The sequence below is a fragment of the Plectropomus leopardus genome, chromosome 19 (genome assembly GCF_008729295.1).
Source record: "Plectropomus leopardus isolate mb chromosome 19, YSFRI_Pleo_2.0, whole genome shotgun sequence".
Taxonomy (NCBI): Eukaryota; Metazoa; Chordata; class Actinopteri; order Perciformes; family Serranidae; genus Plectropomus; species Plectropomus leopardus.
In genome coordinates this window covers 11,780,787-11,797,385 of record NC_056481.1, presented here as the reverse complement: position 1 = coordinate 11,797,385, position 16,599 = coordinate 11,780,787, and the positions used below count along the sequence as shown (strand labels likewise).

Here is a 16,599-nt window from a genome sequence, read left to right as displayed (position 1 = left end):
CACAAAATGTTTTTCAAAGCTAGTTTTAGTCAACTATAACAACCTATGCTGGTATGTTGTTTCATAAAGTCATACAACAAAACATGGGGAATTTTAAGCTTTGTTTGCAGTTAATAATTATATTAAAGACTCCCTTCCATCCAGTTTTTCCTCAAATTCAGCCTTTAATGGTAATGCCTTTAAAATCCATCTACATTTCAATGATATTAAAATGTGCAAAATCTACAATTTTCAAGTGACGTGTCGTGTGAATGGTGCTCAGTCGCAGTAGCATGATATCACCTTTATTTCAGTGCAAAAAAAAACCAAAGAAACTTGTGTATTGGTGGCTGAACATGTTAACTATACACTACTAAAAGAATACAGACTGTGCACTAAAGTAACTGGTGTCTTAATGGTAAAACACAACACACCCTTTTGCCTTGAAATTATGTGTAAGCAGCCTTTTGTGTGGCAGTGAATAACTGTCCCCCCGTGTGCTGATGTGTCAAAGTCCAGGCTTTATCCAATTATTCACATCAGTTTACTTCTGAGGAGTCTCCTTCCAAATGAAGGAAATCTGTTGCCTTCATTTCTTCACGGTCACATCTTTACTGTCAGCTTGGCAGAGCACATTGCCGCCCCCAGCTTGTTGCTGGCCCTGCACACATAAACTCCAGAGTCAGAAAGATCCAAATCCGCCACAACCAGAGAGCAGAGTCCGTCTTCATGTTGCTCAATGGTCACTCTGTCCGATTCAGACACCGGCTTCTTATTCTGAAGCCACTTCACCTCCGGCTGCGGGTAACCTGGAATTCAGACAAAAAGACATTAGAACCGAGAACATAAAATAACACGGGTCATTATATCATCAAATAGATCAGAATCAAATGTCTAAATAGTTTGTATGCCTGAAATCTGGTTTTGGTATAATAAACATATTCCCAAGCCTATTGTAGTTGCTTCTCCACTAAAGCAAGCCATAATCTGTTGGCAGCTGTTTCATATAAAGGTATTGTAAATGCTTTAAGTTCGATAGTACAGTTTGAAGTTTTTGGAAATATGCTTATTGGCTATCTTGTCAAGAATTAGTTGAGAGGAACAACACTAAATGCACAACAATACAGTTCAGTGACTGAGTCATGAACCTTCAGCTAGTTAGCTGAGCATATAGCCTGGCACTAACCAAAGTTTACAACTACTGTGTGGTTAACCAGGCAACCAAAGGAGCAATCCATATTCACCCTCTGTCTGAAAAAGTGAGTTTTAAGCCCCCTTCCTGAAAAAGCTCGGTCTGCTCCGATGGGTCGGTGTTTCTAGGTCTTTCACAACTTTGTGTCTCCACACAGTCAATGCAGAGGCTAATGACTGTAGCGGAGAAAAGCGGCCAAAACCATCTTTTTAAATGAAAATCCTCTCCTGTCCAACAGGAATATGATTTTAAATCAGGTTGAAATTAACAATATAGGCAACCAACCAACATTACATGTTTCTTTGACATTAGCATGTAAGTAGCAACATGTAGCAATGTATTTGCAGCCGGGGATGACCGTGATGGAGTTTAGCAGCTCTTTCTACTGTTACTGATACCAATAAAAACCTCTAAACCAAAATCTTAACAATCGGACATGTTCCAGCAGGAATATGATCCAAAATCAGGGAGAAATTAACAACATCGGCAACCACGATAACATGTTTCCTGATGTCATCGTACAGCTGCATGTAGCAGTGTAGCCTGTGCGGTATTAACTTTTTTGGTAGTGTGCCTGGAGATGTTGATCACATTAAGAAATCGAGACTGATGACATGTCTCATCGCAAAAGTAGAAAATATCATTGGAAACAGCATTGAGAACAGTCTGAAGCCTGAGGTTGATATCTGTGACTTTGCCCATGTTTTATATGAACATTAGACACTGCAAAATTATATGTATAACAGAAAATAAGGAAAAGCATAACAGGTCTCGTTTAAACAAAGGAATATACTCTGTAATGCAATGTAATCTTTGGATTTGCCCCTTCAAATAATTCCTTTTCAAAATATGTAGGGATTTCATCTATAGATGTTATAAATTTAAAATATTTGCATGTCTCATTTTAATGCAGTCGAAGTGACAGTATTGTCTATTCTGCTTTTCATGTCGAATGTAGTGGGGCGTTATTTAATGAAGTGCAGCACAGTTCTGTCACTGTACCATTGACAAGGCATGTTAGCTGAGCTGTTGCTCCCTTGGGGAGGGTGGCGTCCTTCAGGGCCTGCTGGAAGCGAGGTTCACTCTGGAGCTGCTTATCCAGTGACTGGATGGCCTCCTCTGCCTCTTGGCTCCAGCCTGGCTCTGGATGAGAGGGAGGATGATGATGAATAAAACGGAAACAAGACTTTGCAGATCACAAAAGGGTAAACTTGAAGTGACAATCGGAAAGTGTGAGTCATCTGCCATATGTATGTGGCTCCGGGACATAGGAGGGCATTGTGTTTGTATGTGTGTGTGTATGTGTGAGTGTCTTTTTATCAGTCTTACCCTCTGAGGAGCTGCCAGGAGAGTCTGGCCTGTTAGAGAGATTAGCCATCCGCTGTAGGGCCAAAACAGCCTTGCCAGTTTTCTAGAAGTTTAAAGGACAAATAGCACTGGATGACAAACTACACTCATAACCAAGCTTAAGGTCTTTGTGGGACAATAGATTGAAAGGTCATCACAGAGGAGGACTGATAACAAAATTGTCCATCTGTCCAAGGCTGAGCTAACGGCATTGTGGTCATTTTTCAGTTGTGTTACCTTCCACTTGCGCCTGGCCAGAAAGTGTCTCATCTTTCTCTTATTGAGGGACTTCGTGCTTCGGAAGTTCAGTGGGGTAAAAGAGACCATCCAGGGGTGGGCAAGGGCCTCGGTACATGACAACCTGCATCTAGAGTTTAGGTGAAGAGAGAGGGAGAAGCAAAAGCTGTCAAATCTCCTGAGTTCACTGTGATGCAGCCGTGGATTGTCTACAGCATAAATAAAACCCTGATTCTGCCAGACTCAACTTCAAAGGGGGCCAAATGGTTTGGTACCATGCAAAATGTCTGCAAATAATTGGACATGTCACAAGGTTATGTTGCTCATAGCATGTCATCATCAAGTGGAGAGAATACTCCTGTAGCTGCTTATCATAGAGCTTGAAACTGTCTTACTGCAGCAAGAATTTGAACCAAAATGATTAAAAAAAAAAGAAACCAGCCAAACCTTCGGTCTTTCTTCAGCAGGGAGTTGATAAAGTCTTTCGCTTGATCAGAGATGTCCTCAAAACTCTCCTCGTCAAACTTATAGGAGGCAGCCATCACAAGAGCCAATGTTTCAGCATCGCTGTTTCCCTGAAAAGGAGATTCTCCACTGAGCCTAGGAAACAAAACAATAAATAAAAACATATACTCAGAGTCAAGCAAGCTCACCTATGTATCATGTTGCTGTGCAGTGTTTGTACCAAAGCAGTGGGATGAAATCTGAAATGAAGAAGCTGCCTTTTAAATATTATGCCCCACAAAAGTGGAACGATCTACAGAAGTCTCTAAAATTAGACGTGCTAATCCCTTTCGATCCATTTAAATCTCCCTCGACTGACAGAATGGTGAATGCATGTGTTTTCTTTGAGTGATGTTGTCCCATGTATTGATGTTTTGGGCTATTTATTGATGTATGCAGTGTGTTTTTGCTTTTAATGTGCACTTTATTAACAGCAACATTTCACATGTTTTGTCAGTGTGTATCGTAGAGTGCTTTTGTTGTTTTTTTATGTAATGTAATCAGGGCATCTTTGTAAAAGAGAGCTTGCTCTCAATGGCCTTCCCTGTTTAAACAGAAAAAAATGGGTTTTTTTGTCACAACTGGCCCAAGGTGACTCCTGTATGTCTGCGTAAATGTGATTTGTTTATTTTTTCCAGTCACTTTTGTGTGTTTGGTGTATGCCTGTTGTCTTTTGGTTTTGTCTCTCTGGTTTTGCTCTCCTACCAACACTTGCCTGTTCTCCTCATTCTACACACCTGATGGCACTCATCAATCTACACACCTGCCTGCAATCAAGCCTGCAGAGAGAGAGCCAGCTCCACAATCATTCCCTGCCGGATTGTTGCCCAACACAGCACAAGTCCAGCTCTGTTTCTATTTTTTTTTGCCCACTTGCCTGTTTGCTATTTTTGCTAAGGTCTATTTTGTGGTCGCTGCCAGGATTCCCTGCCAGCCATCCTGTCCGCACCTCCAGCTGAGGAAAACCACAGGATCACATCCGTTTGTCTGTTTGCTTTTGGATCCTTAGTCCCAAGCGTGACATTTTATTATTTCTATGTTTTGTACTCATCAACAAGGAAAATATTCTTTTTACCAGTGACCTCCAGTTAAATTGTCTTCAGTTTAACATAGGTACTATAATAAATAAAATAAAACATAGGTACTGCAGGGTTTGATTGAAACTATGCACACTTGTAGTACTTCATTACACCTCAGGTGACAACAGCATTAATATATTTTTACTTGCAAATAAAATGTGCAGTGAGACAGTCTCTGTGTCTCCGATCACTCATCATAATGGCTGTAAAAAAAATGATTGCAATTGCTATTCCTAAACTAAAATATTGTTCTTATGTATTTGTTATCCCTGCCCCATTCTAATTGTCCCTTGTCAATTTTTCAAATGTGTTTGAATTTATCATGAACCAGATAGTATTTAACACATTTCACATTTTTTATACAATTTGCACAATATCTGAAAATATTTTTCATAACATTAAACTGTCACTTTTAAAGGTTAGTTTAGTCAACTTTGCATTTGTATCACTAGTGTTACCTGCCAGACGTAGCCATGAAACCATTTTGCCAATACTTAAAGCTAAGTATTCTAACTGCAAATTCATTAGTTTTAGATAAACTCTTTCAGCCATTTTATTTGAGTCATTCTATTACTTTTAGTGGGCGAATGGATATGCAATTGTCAAGACACAATGTTAACTCCATCATCATTTTTTAGCTACATTAAGCACTGAAGCAATATTACTTTTAGCCAACTGTTCTAGCTAACTTGCTCGCTAACTTTCCACACACTCTAATTGCAACACATTGTGTTTAAGTTACAGCTGACTCAGTACATGGATAAACTGCATTAATTAATCCTTTAATCAAATTGTTATTAAATGTTTTCAAAATAGTTGAGCTACATTACAATATTAGCCTGTACCCCCTGGTTGGGAATCACAGATGGATGGCACTAAATAAATACAACATCACCAGGAGATGGCGCCATATGTGCATTTGTAGAATCATTTGGGTCATGTTTTCCTTTTCCTTTTATGTAAATGTATAATGTGCACAAGCCATAACCATAGTTGTAATATCTCGGTAAAGCCTTAATTTAGAATAAACACTAGGCATTTTTGTTTTCTGTCTTGTACAAGAATTTAAAATGCCTTTAAGGATTGCTGTTTTTGCCTTCACAAAGTTTCCAGTTTGTGACTGTGTCTTTAGTTTATACCACTACGGCTCTTGTTGGACTTACAAGATGAAGCAGATAACTCCGATGCTCCACATGTCAGTCTCCAGGCCCACAGGGTCATAGTTGATCACCTCAGGGGCCACAAACTCGGGCGTACCATGCATCACCATCAGAGGTTTACCCTCCTCTATAGAATAGGATGAGCATTAGAGACAAAAATTCAAAATATTACATTGAAGCTTTGTATTTGCCTGTTTATATCAGTCTATTTACAGACGCCTAAAGTCATCTTTAAACAGACCACCCAGCGTGGAGATGCAGCTCCTGGAGTGTCACCAAATTAACTGCCTGAATCAGATTCACAGGCTTTGCTGCATTAATTGATATGAGATAGTTTGTCCATTTAAAGACTTGGCATTGTGTTATGGGCATTGCAGACATCTAGGAATTTAGAAATAATACTCCTTTATGTTATCTCTGGTTACGTTTTTGAATGCATTAAAATGAGTGATCAAGTTAAGTCTTTGCTGTGTTGTCTGATTAAAATATGGTCATATTTAGAAGCGGCCAAAATACTAAAGCATGTTTGTATCAGTTAAACTTTATGCAAAATTTTATGAAGCCTTGAATGTTTTAAATGTATTTTTGTGAACCATAACAGGAAGCATTTAGTTCCCTTTGTTTACAAGGCTGCACAGCATTAACTTCTGCCTTATAAGGGACTGTGGATTTTCCCAGATTGTAACTTTCTCTTAGAATACACACAGGATTTGGCACTGGTAAGACTATGCACTGGGTGATTTATTTACTGTCCCTTGTAAACAAATATGACACTTATTTTAAAAACAAAAATTCCAGCAAACTCACCCAGTTCACTAGCCAAGCCAAAGTCGATGATCTTGATCTGTGTACCAGTTGTGTCCACGCAGACAATGTTCTCTGGTTTGAGGTCCAGGTGGACGATTTTCTGCTTGTGAACGTACTGCATGCCCTCCAAGATCTGCTGCATGTAGCGGGCACTGGTGAGCTCTGTGTGCTCAAAGTTGTCATCCACAATGTGTTCAAAGAGCTCCCCACCCGCAATACTAGGCAGACAAATAACACAGGTCCATGCTTCAGAAATAACTCTTAAAGGGTAACTGCTATTTTTCAACTTAGACCCAGTTTTTTGTCCAAGAGCAATGAAACAGGCTGCAATGCAATTAGTCGAAGCATATTCACACCATCACATAAAAGTGCTTGTTTTTGCCACTGACAGACTCAGATCAGTGTATCCTTAGGTGTCAGAGAAACATTTTGCTTAACCAGAAACAGCCCCAAAATTGCTACTACCTAAGACACTAGACTTCATTTAAATAAACAATTATTTTATCATCATAAAACACACTTCAAAGTCAACAGGGCCAAAGCAAAACTCACAAAAACTGTCTTGGTTTGCCTTTCACCTTTTAAATAAAATCACCAACTCTGGTTTGCTAAAGTTAATTCTTAATTCACCCAGTTAGATGTGAAAATATGCTGTCTGCATACATGCTCAAATGACAATTTTGGGGGTGTTTCTGGTTGAACAAAAATTACCCTACTCCTTAACAAAAATCACTGTAGGGATCCTTTCCATCATGTTGTCAGACACTTAAAATATAATCTTAGCCTGTAAGTGGCAAAAACAAGCACTTTTAGTGGACGTACATTGACAGTAAGAAGTGGTTACATTGTTGCCTGTTTTACAGCTGCTGGCTTAAGCACTCTTGCTCAATACCTGGAGCAGTTTAAGAAAAATATTGTTACCATTACTCATTGAGACACAAAAACATGAGATAATAGCGTCCAGGTTGAAAAATACTGACGTTACGTCCACTGTAGATCTGGTTCTCCATCAAACTCACTTTTCATATCCACAGTTACTTACAACTCCATGATCATGACCATCTCGGTGCGACTTTCATATGCAGCCAGGCATTGGACCAGTTTTGGGTGGTGAAGACAATTCATTAGTTCGATCTCTTTGCGAGCTGCTGCCCTATCCTTGGAGGTTCGGCCTCGGTAGAACTTCCCCGCAACCACCTGACCCGTCTCTTTGTGGGACATGCGGTATACCTGACCGAACTTCCCACTGGAAAGTGTTCAAAAAAACAATTAGGAAGCATTACAACTTTACTTTGCATCATTTTATATAAAAGAATCGATGCTTACACTCCCAGCTTCTCATGGAGATCATAGTGGTCTTTGGCCTTGTGTTTGGTGTCAATGGTCACTGTGATGTACGTCCCAGAATCTACCTTCATTTCTTTTTCTAACACAAAAAAATGACACAGGAGGTGACAAATCAGCACATAACTCCTTACAGATAAACATTTACCAACATATCACTTACTTCTAGTCGCCATCTTCACACACTCAGACTCCTGGCTTGGTTCACTGACCCCTGCCGAGTTGTAGGCCCTGACACGGAAGCGGTACTGTCCCAGACGCTCCAGGCCTGAGCGAACGTGGTATGATGTGCTTTTACATCGGCTTGTTAGTTCAGTCCAGCTTCCTGGCTTATCCAGGCCTTCCTGTCTGACCTCCACTTTGTAGCCCAGCACTGCTGTGCCTCCATCATAGCTGGGACCCGTCCAGGATAGGACCAGGGACTGAGTGGACAGCTGGGAAACAACAGGTTGGGATGCTGGTGGCTCTGGCCGGTCTGAGGATAAATTCAAGAACAAATTACCTTGATGCAATAGGTGTATTTGAGTCATTGATAGATAGTACTATTTGATTAGGGGATAAATGGATTATCAGCCCGACCAATTATTGGGGCCAAAATTTGGCATTTTGCCAATTATCTGTATCTGCATTTTATTTAATGATCATAGATAGAATTAATTGATGAAAAAGTGGACGCATTACACTCAACACCAGAAAAGGCAGTCTGCAATACATGCAAAAAAGTGTCAGCATGGGAGGAACTTTTACTTTGTAAAACCTCAGGGAGCTTTTTTTATTACATCTTTTTTTTTTTTTTTTTTTTATTTAGATATAGACTGAACTTTATAAAAGGCTTGCAGGGAATTTACTGTAGCTGTATATGATGTTAAAAGTTTCCGTTTTGCAAAAAAAGGCATTTCAACATAGTTTTATGTTGGAGTTGTTATATTCCAAATTCTGAATTTTGAAAAAAGTATTTTCATTTTTACGGTAGATGCATATCAGTTCCAAATATCTGTTATCTGTCTCATTAAGTACCAATAATCTGTACTGGCCCTGAAAAACCAATATCGGTCAAACCCTTACATTTGATGCTTTTTGGAACATTTTCCCACCTTCATATCTGAGTAAGCATTTAAAAAAGACAACTAACACTAGTGTTGCATCACCTCAAGACACTAGAGAACTCTAAATATCTAAATACTGAGCTGTGGACCAAAATGAGTCTCACCTATGACACTGAGGGAGACTGTATGCTGAGCAGAGCCTTTTTGGTTTCGCACTATGATGGTGTATGAGCCTGTGTCTTCTGTACAGGCCTTGGAGATCTCCACACTGCTTTCTGTCTCACTGCTCTGGACAGACATCCTCTGCCCTCTTACCACCACCTAAGAAGGAAGCAAGTTGGAAATACGCACCAAGAAATTATGCTTTACTGGATAAGAATTTCAAAGTAAGAGAATAAGGATCAAACTTTTTATGTTATTATCACCTTCTCTTTGTTGCAAATCCAGCAGCAGGCCACAGGGACAGATCTGCTCCTGAACTCACAGTGTAGCCGGGCCTGCTGTCCAACTCGAACCTCCACCTGCTCTGGTGGGTCCACAAACTCCACAGGAGGCCCTGAGGAGACCCAAGGTTTGCTGAATCAATGAATTATGACTGAATGTAATAGAATGTAAGCTTACATGTTGTGGTGCCCTTCACTCACCTTGGCTAGTGGAGACTTTTGTTTGAGGTTTGATATCACTGCTACCTGTGGAGACTGAAGGAGAAGGTGGACTTACAGCTGTGTGCTGCTATAGGCAGGTTTAAGACGTATCTAACCAATCACATGTGAGCAGTTGTGTTTGGTTGCAGCAGACAGCAAATGCATTGTCCTCTTGAATGAAAAGGCAGGCACAGTTTTCAATAACCAGAAACATTTGTGTGGGCAGAGTGCAATGGTGGAGTAGGTATTCAGATCCTTTACATAAGTAAAAGTACTAATACCATACTGTGAAAATATTTGTTACAAGCAAAAGTGCTGCATTGAAAATGTTATTTAACTGAAAGTACTGTAAAAATACATATATATATATATATATATTTTAGGAATCTCAGATACAGTTTTCAATCTACCTTTGTTGTCTTGTTTGCTGTTTTGGCTTTTCTGTTTTGAAGCTGAAGACAATTTATTGTTTTCAGATGCCGCAGCCTTGAGGGTGACTTGACTTTGCAGCTCATGGTTGCTTGTTCTGAGAGTTTCCTTTGTTGCTGTTTTATTGCAAACAGAGCAAAAATAAATAAATACTGACTGTACACAGAGGAATACAATATGGTTAATTTACAGATAAATCATCTCAACCTCGACCCCTTCTTTACCTGTGATACGTAGAACAGCACTGCTTGACTGTTTCCCGGCTTTATTCTCAGCTATGCAGGTGTACGTCCCAGCATCTCCTGGTGAACAACGAGTCAACGCCAGACTGGCTACACTGTTTTTGAAGGAGGTATTACTTGATTGCACCCTCCCACCTAAATGACAGTACATCAACAGGGAAAAATCTGTTTTTACTATTGAGGATTCTTAAAATCCCTCTAAATGCAGCACATTGTGACTTGATCCTTGCTCATAATGGAGAAGGGGGAAATATCTGAAGGGACGGTAATCAGACATTTACCATTGTGTAGCCAGGAAATGCTCAGAGGTCGACTTCCTGCGATAACACCTTGAAAAGAAGCATCACTTCCTTCACAGACTGTACAGTCCCTGAGTGTCTGTTTGAAGTGAGGTGGTTCAAGTCCCGGGATTTGTTTCAGTTTGGAATCTGAGGAGAAATGTGGGACAATGGGGTCTTAGATAAACTGTATGTGCACTCTACCTCTGACCACTCAGGAACAGTCATCAGCCCATGTTTCAGCAGAAAGTTAGGGGCCTTTACACTCCACACATGATCCGACTGATCAAACTATGGATGAACTTTAAATGCACCATGTGAGGCAATAATGGTGAAAAATGATCATATTTAAACTGTAGAGATTTCATAACAGATGTGAGTGTTCAGTTAATCAGTTAACTGTTGCTGTATCTACTGTAGCATCTCTCAGTTGTTAAGTGTAAGCATGGGGAATGTGACATTCTGTTTTCAAGATAATCCCGCCATGTGTGTTTGCACAAATGTATGCGGGTGTTGGGTGTGTGTACACTTTAGGTAGACAACTGAGGGTGGCATTTACATGTCACTACAATATACTCTGGGTGTCTGAGGACATTTCTGACAGCAGCAGTGACTCCATAAACAACACATTTAATAATAATCTAGTTAGACATATGGGAGCTGCACCTTAACAAACATTCTGAGAAGTAGCCAAAAAGCCTTTAGGGGAGCAAAACATATAATTACACACCCAGTGTGACAGATACAAATACTTCTGTTTTCCTTAATAGGCCTTGCATAGGTGTAGATTTTGGGCGAAGAAGCAGGGGACACTCCATATTTAGAGTTGTATTTGTCCCCACCAGTAAAAACATGAAAGTAGCTGAGTACTTTAAAATGCATCATAAACTGAAACAGAAAATTCAACATAATGCAGAAAATCAAGTGTTTGATGCTCAAAATGTTCAGATGGGGGGCCCCAAACCCCCTGTGTCTTGTGTGCCCCCCCCAAAGTTGAACCTACGGCCTTAGGCCTTTTCCCAACATTCCCCCGGGCTTGAATCGGGTGCTAATTTCCCTATTTCTATATGAAATTTAACTGACACTCAAGTTTTACTTTCACTGTGCTTGGCGCTCTGCTGCTTCATTTCTTCAGTCTCCTCAGATGTTCCTGCTCTGGTGGTCAGAGTGACTCTTTCTGAATGCACCATGTGTCACACATGTCTGAAAAGTATTTAGATAACTTAAGGTTCTTTTTTTTTGTTTTGGCTTTTTTTTACAGTGTAAATTCTGTTTTTTAATTGAGCTCAGCACAAAACTGCTGCCATGGTTCAGCCTTGGATCGGCTTAGACAGAAACTGTGGGTTCATGTAGGGTCAGGACTAATTTTTCAAGCTCTGCTTTGCAATGCCCTCATGTAAATGAAGTTAAAGAAGTTCAAATTTAAAGGTGACGCGCCTGCAGGTACTGAAGTGGACTGTGGTCACAGAGGGGTGTTTGGAGGGGATGGGCTGCTAGTTGCATATGCATTATATGGGAGGCCTACGTGTGGTGTTTTAAACATGAGAAGGCGTGTTCCCAGTAAATGTTTTGTACCCTACAATCAACATATTCCTTCAAATTAAAGCCGTATATTTCACTTTTTTAAGGAAAAAAGCAACAAGCCTGTTTGAAGAAAACCAATTGCCAAACATATATACATAACACAATTAAACAAGACTGTTGTGGAACTCAAAATGTTAATCATATTCATCTATGCACATCAGATAATTAGTAATATTAAGTGTAAAATCACCCCAAGATTTTCAGTTATCCCATCTGGGGATTTCTGGTGGCGCCACTAGCTGAGACACAGATGGGACTTAACTGTAGTAAATGTTCTGAATACATTTCAATTATGTTTCAGTATTAAACAAACAGTCTAGTTTATTATCATTAAAAACGGACACATTACTAAGCAACTTTTCTGCTTTTCTTCTTTACCTGTTGCTGATGGGACTCCCAGTTTGTTGTGTCCATCTTCTGTTTTCTTCTCCACACAGAAAGTTCTGGCATTGGGATTAAGGGCCAACCGGAAAGTAGACACAAAAGACTTTGGCTTCCTGCCATCTTTATCCATCCCTATGCAGAAATGAGTTTAGGATAGTCACTCATCAGCCAGGCCTCCTCTTCCTCTCTTGGTTATGCTGTAATATACTCTGAGCTGATGTGTTCGCCCTGTCTCTATTCAAACGTCCTATCTGGGATGCTGACAGGAGGAGCCTCTGTGTTCAGTCTGCCCCTGAAATCGCTACCCACCCACAGCCCCACAGTACACAGGAAACAGCTTTTTTATCAGAAGGCCAATTAAAAACACACATGCACAGCCCCCACTGTCCCACGGTGCTGAGAACAGAGAGAAAGAGAGAGACTCATGTGATAGAAAACAAGCATGAGAGAGGGATTGGGAAACATGTGGGAGAGACAAAACACTCCAGTTGAAGAGAAACAGAGGTGGATAGTGACTAAATAAACACCAAAGAAGTATGAAGAGCAAAGTTTACCTGGTGGTTCTCCTCATAAAAACTGCTTTTCCTCATTCAGATCCCCACTGTCAGCTTCTGTTTTCCATTTTACCCCCTGTAAACACTCATTCCCTGGAAACCCTCGAACAAAGGTTGAGCAACGCTGCCAGAGTCACCGCAGGAATCAAGTAGAGCTTGTAGGGCAGCTTTCTGTGTGCATTCACTCTGCTGTGAGGCAGACAGCATGCAGAGAAATCAGTGAAGTGACTCCTTTAAACTGTGGACTTCCAGGGGTTTGAGTTGCTTTGAATGAAAGTGTAGAAGTGGAACGATGAGACCACAAACAGTAAGCTGCACTTGTAAATGAGACGCCTTTAATTCTATTGATATGGGAATAATAATGACTGCCGGCTGGGTGTGTCTCCAAGGTGTGCTCTCATTACCTTTTGTTGCGTGAGCGTTACTACAGACTGGTTTTCTCTCATCCACATTCAAAGCAAAGTCAAGATAGCTGACAGCTCTTTAGAGTTCTCTTTGTCTTTGTTGCTATTCTGGAAAACACTGAATGTCTGTGAAAGCCTCATTGACTGGGATTTTATTTTATTTACAGAATGTGATAAAAGATTTTGTCTTGTGAGCATTTTGCTGAGTGTTGCTCATTTATTGTTTTTTTTCTATTAGGATAAATAAGGACATTCAAATCTATATAATTACTGCATTAATGTTATTAATGTTATAAATGTTATGTCATCAATGTTATTTTGGATATTTATTTCTTTATTTGTTAGTCAATGTGCTATTCAGTGCAATAAACCTTTGAAATATGTCATTTGTCTGCACATCATATGTCAGGCTGCTCTCATGTACTGTTTGAAATCTTCATAGATTTTCAATGATAAAAGTAAAAACCTTTTTTTCTTAACTTCGCTGTCTCTGTAGTTAGTGCTCTCTGCCTTACATCTGGCTTATTTATTTCTTGAACCACATCTGTATAAACTGTTTATGCATATGTGTGTGATTTGCATAACATTTGTTACTTTTCTTTACATTGGAGGGCATAGGAGTGTATAGAGTCTTTCCATCAGTGAGCAGTTTTTAAAAAAGCTTTGGTCAATGTTTGCGCCATCTATCATCATACTTTAAGCGCCAGGGGAAATGTAATTAGTCTTAAGTAAATTGTGTGCCTCCTACCATATGGTACTACTTAAGCGATAGCATACCAGTCCATGTAACTGTTTCCTTACATTCTTGCACCAACCACTATTGAGTGAAATGTGTCCATTTAAAACCACAACAAAGTAACTCAATTGTTTAAGGGTAGCTTTTAGGGGGAAAAAAGCAACAATTGTTATTGTTGTTGTAGCAATGTGCACAATAATCATTTGGTGTTCTTCTTAATCAGCCACAAATACAGCAGTTATTAGCTACAGATTTCCAAGTTAAAATGTACAAGAAATCATCTGTGGTTTATACCAAATCCATATATCAACACACTTGTAGAATCCCATATCAATATGTGATGTATCTTTTTATTTACATTATGTTTTTTGGCTTTCTGTTCATTTTGAATAAAAAGAAACAACGTCCACAATGCACCCAGTTTCTCTTGAGATAATAAAGTTGAAGTTGAAGTTGAAGTTGAAGTTGAAGTTGAAGTTGAAGCTGAGTTGCTGTGACAGTGTGATGGTATTTGACGAGTTGCCCACTGCCTCTAAAACTGATGAGCCCGGTGCATTTCATACCACTGTGAAAGCTGCCTCTTTCGGTCAGTGTTTGATGCCAACATCACTGTCAAAGTGGCGGCATTTGACAAATTGGGAGTCATACAATATGCAACAAAATACAAAACAAAATAGGTTGTAGGCTCTACTGGATTGTTTTATATTCCATTGGCAACTGTTGTGTTTTTCGCCATCATGATTAGATTGTGTGATTAGATTATATTATTTATAAAATGCATTTACTAAGCTGTTGGTGTATCAAAAGTGATGTTTCAATTACAGTTACTTGCAAATGAATGAAAAATATACACTTCTATTGCAGATTGTGGTTCTAACTAAAATTTCCCACTGCATGATGGAAAAAACGATTTATTTCTGTTCTTAATATTTATGTTAACTAATGAGTCAGGTCAGAATTTTAAAAAGATAATAAATAAAAGAACATCAAAACACATGACATCACCATTTAAAACTGTGGACAAAAATAAATGATTGATTGCAAGTCCTCTGTTTTGGCACAATCTCTAGAAAGAGCCAAATATGGTAAAAGATTTGCAACTGAATTACAGTTTCAGTGCATTTTTTGGTACTTTTCTATGACCATATTTGGACCTTTCGACCATATATTGCAGTTATGGTAAAATGTATTTCTACCTTAGTATTCCTCAAAAGCCTCACAACTCCACCTCTTTCCTCAACAATTATCCTTATCAGACGGAAATCATACAAGGTTTTGGCTGAGTGTTGTGGAATTCATAACAGGAAAAGCAAAGACTGGGAAGGACAACGTTCTCTCCCTGAGCTCCAACTATGGTTATCATTTGACTCCCCGTTCCTAAGAACAGCTTCAAAGATATTCAGGCTCTGTTATCCTGTTTCCCAGAAACTCGTTTAAACACATACCATTCTCCATCACTCCATTAAGTCAGAGTGATGGCAGCCCAGATGCTAGACACATTTGTTTTAAAAAAGTGGAATGGGGCCCTCCTGTGGTTGTACATCGCACATTGCAGAAATGATCAAATAAGGCGGTCACAACAAGACCACCAAAGTCCACTAAAGTCCTCAATTGAACTGTGAAGATAACAACATAGATTGCATTTTGTAATACAGTGAGAAATGATGCAGACTCTGCTGCAGTAATCCAAAATACTCCCTGTCTCTTCAGCACGAATTTCTTTGCAGGCAAATAAGAACAAGCAGATAAAGCCTCATGGACAGAGTCAGTAATGAGCAGAAGAAAGATAAAACCACACTCTCGTGTACACGTAAATGAATTGTGCTTGAACAGATAAACAAGTCTCTGTATGTCGAATAATTACAGTTCTTTCTTTTTTGGTAAAACCTCGTGACTTGGCCTACAACTGACTTTTTTTATAATGATCTTTCTCTTGCATACATTCAAACAGCCTGCTGTGATTCCCTGCTTAATGAGGACAGAGTGAAAAACAGAATTTGGTGTGTTATGTCTGAAATTAGAAAGCAGCATGGTCCCTCACAGCCTGATGCACTTTGGCTTCAGTTCTAAGAAGCAGAAAAACACTGAGTAGATAAACACAGAAAAAGACATGAATGGAAATAGACATAGATGTGAAAAACGGAGAACGCACTGGCAGTGTGTCACAAGCATCCCTGGCCACTCACTCTACTGTGAGGAAGATTATTGTGCTGCAGCCAGAGGCCTCGGTCCTTTTCCAGCCGGTGGTGGAGTCGGGTCAGGCTTCCTGCAGCCGCTCCATATGTTGGTGGTGGAGAAGCTCTGGGGGAGAGCTCGGTCCTCAAAAGGATGGAAGAAGCCCCGAAGCAGGTTCTAGTAGTCAGACTGCTCTGAGTGTTCAGACACTTTGAGTTGTGACAGAAAGAAACTGCATCTCTGTTTTTCTGTAAGAAAAAGATTCACGAATTGAAACCCAACATTACAAGCTGTGAAACAGTACAAAAAGTGCCCTGTATAAAGAACATTTCTATTCACTCACCTGTGAACAAATAAAATGTGTTGTTTACAAACTTGACATATGCAGGAGTCACATGCGGTCCATTCAGGAGGGACCAACAACCCACTTTTGGACCAGAACCCAGCAGTTGGGAACCCTTGGTCTACTGTTAC

General features: G+C 39.7%; 1 protein-coding gene across 2 annotated transcripts; it reads right to left on the bottom strand.

The window, feature by feature from the left end:
- Positions 1-144: 144 nt before the first annotated feature.
- Positions 145-13,008, bottom strand: LOC121959160 (myosin light chain kinase, smooth muscle-like). Of its 2 annotated transcripts, XM_042508365.1 has the most exons (18): positions 12,811-13,008; positions 12,251-12,388; positions 10,292-10,438; positions 9,993-10,145; positions 9,750-9,884; positions 9,340-9,393; positions 9,121-9,251; positions 8,860-9,016; positions 7,813-8,124; positions 7,632-7,731; positions 7,348-7,551; positions 6,306-6,523; positions 5,502-5,625; positions 3,203-3,355; positions 2,756-2,885; positions 2,501-2,582; positions 2,174-2,314; positions 145-788 (listed from the first exon to the last, which is right to left on the bottom strand). In XM_042508365.1, the coding sequence occupies exons 2-18, from the start codon at positions 12,384-12,386 to the stop codon at positions 583-585; spliced, it is 2,583 nt and encodes an 860-aa protein (XP_042364299.1). In that variant the 5' UTR covers positions 12,387-12,388; positions 12,811-13,008; the 3' UTR covers positions 145-582. The 2 variants fall into 2 exon arrangements, with proteins under 2 accessions (XP_042364299.1, XP_042364298.1); XM_042508364.1 differs by lacking the exon at positions 12,811-13,008 and having other exon boundaries at positions 12,251-12,543.
- Positions 13,009-16,599: the final 3,591 nt, after the last annotated feature.

Excerpts from the sequence above, each read along its gene's own strand:
- LOC121959160 (XM_042508365.1), bottom strand. The coding sequence starts at position 12,386 with ATGGATAAAGATGGCAGGAAGCCAAAGTCTTTTGTGTCTACTTTCCGG. Across the intron at positions 10,146-10,291 it reads CATTTCCTGGCTACACAATG|GTGGGAGGGTGCAATCAAGT; the intron begins GTAAATGTCTGA and ends ACTGTCATTTAG. Across the intron at positions 9,394-9,749 it reads CAGCAAACAAGACAACAAAG|TCTCCACAGGTAGCAGTGAT; the intron begins GTAGATTGAAAA and ends CTTCTCCTTCAG.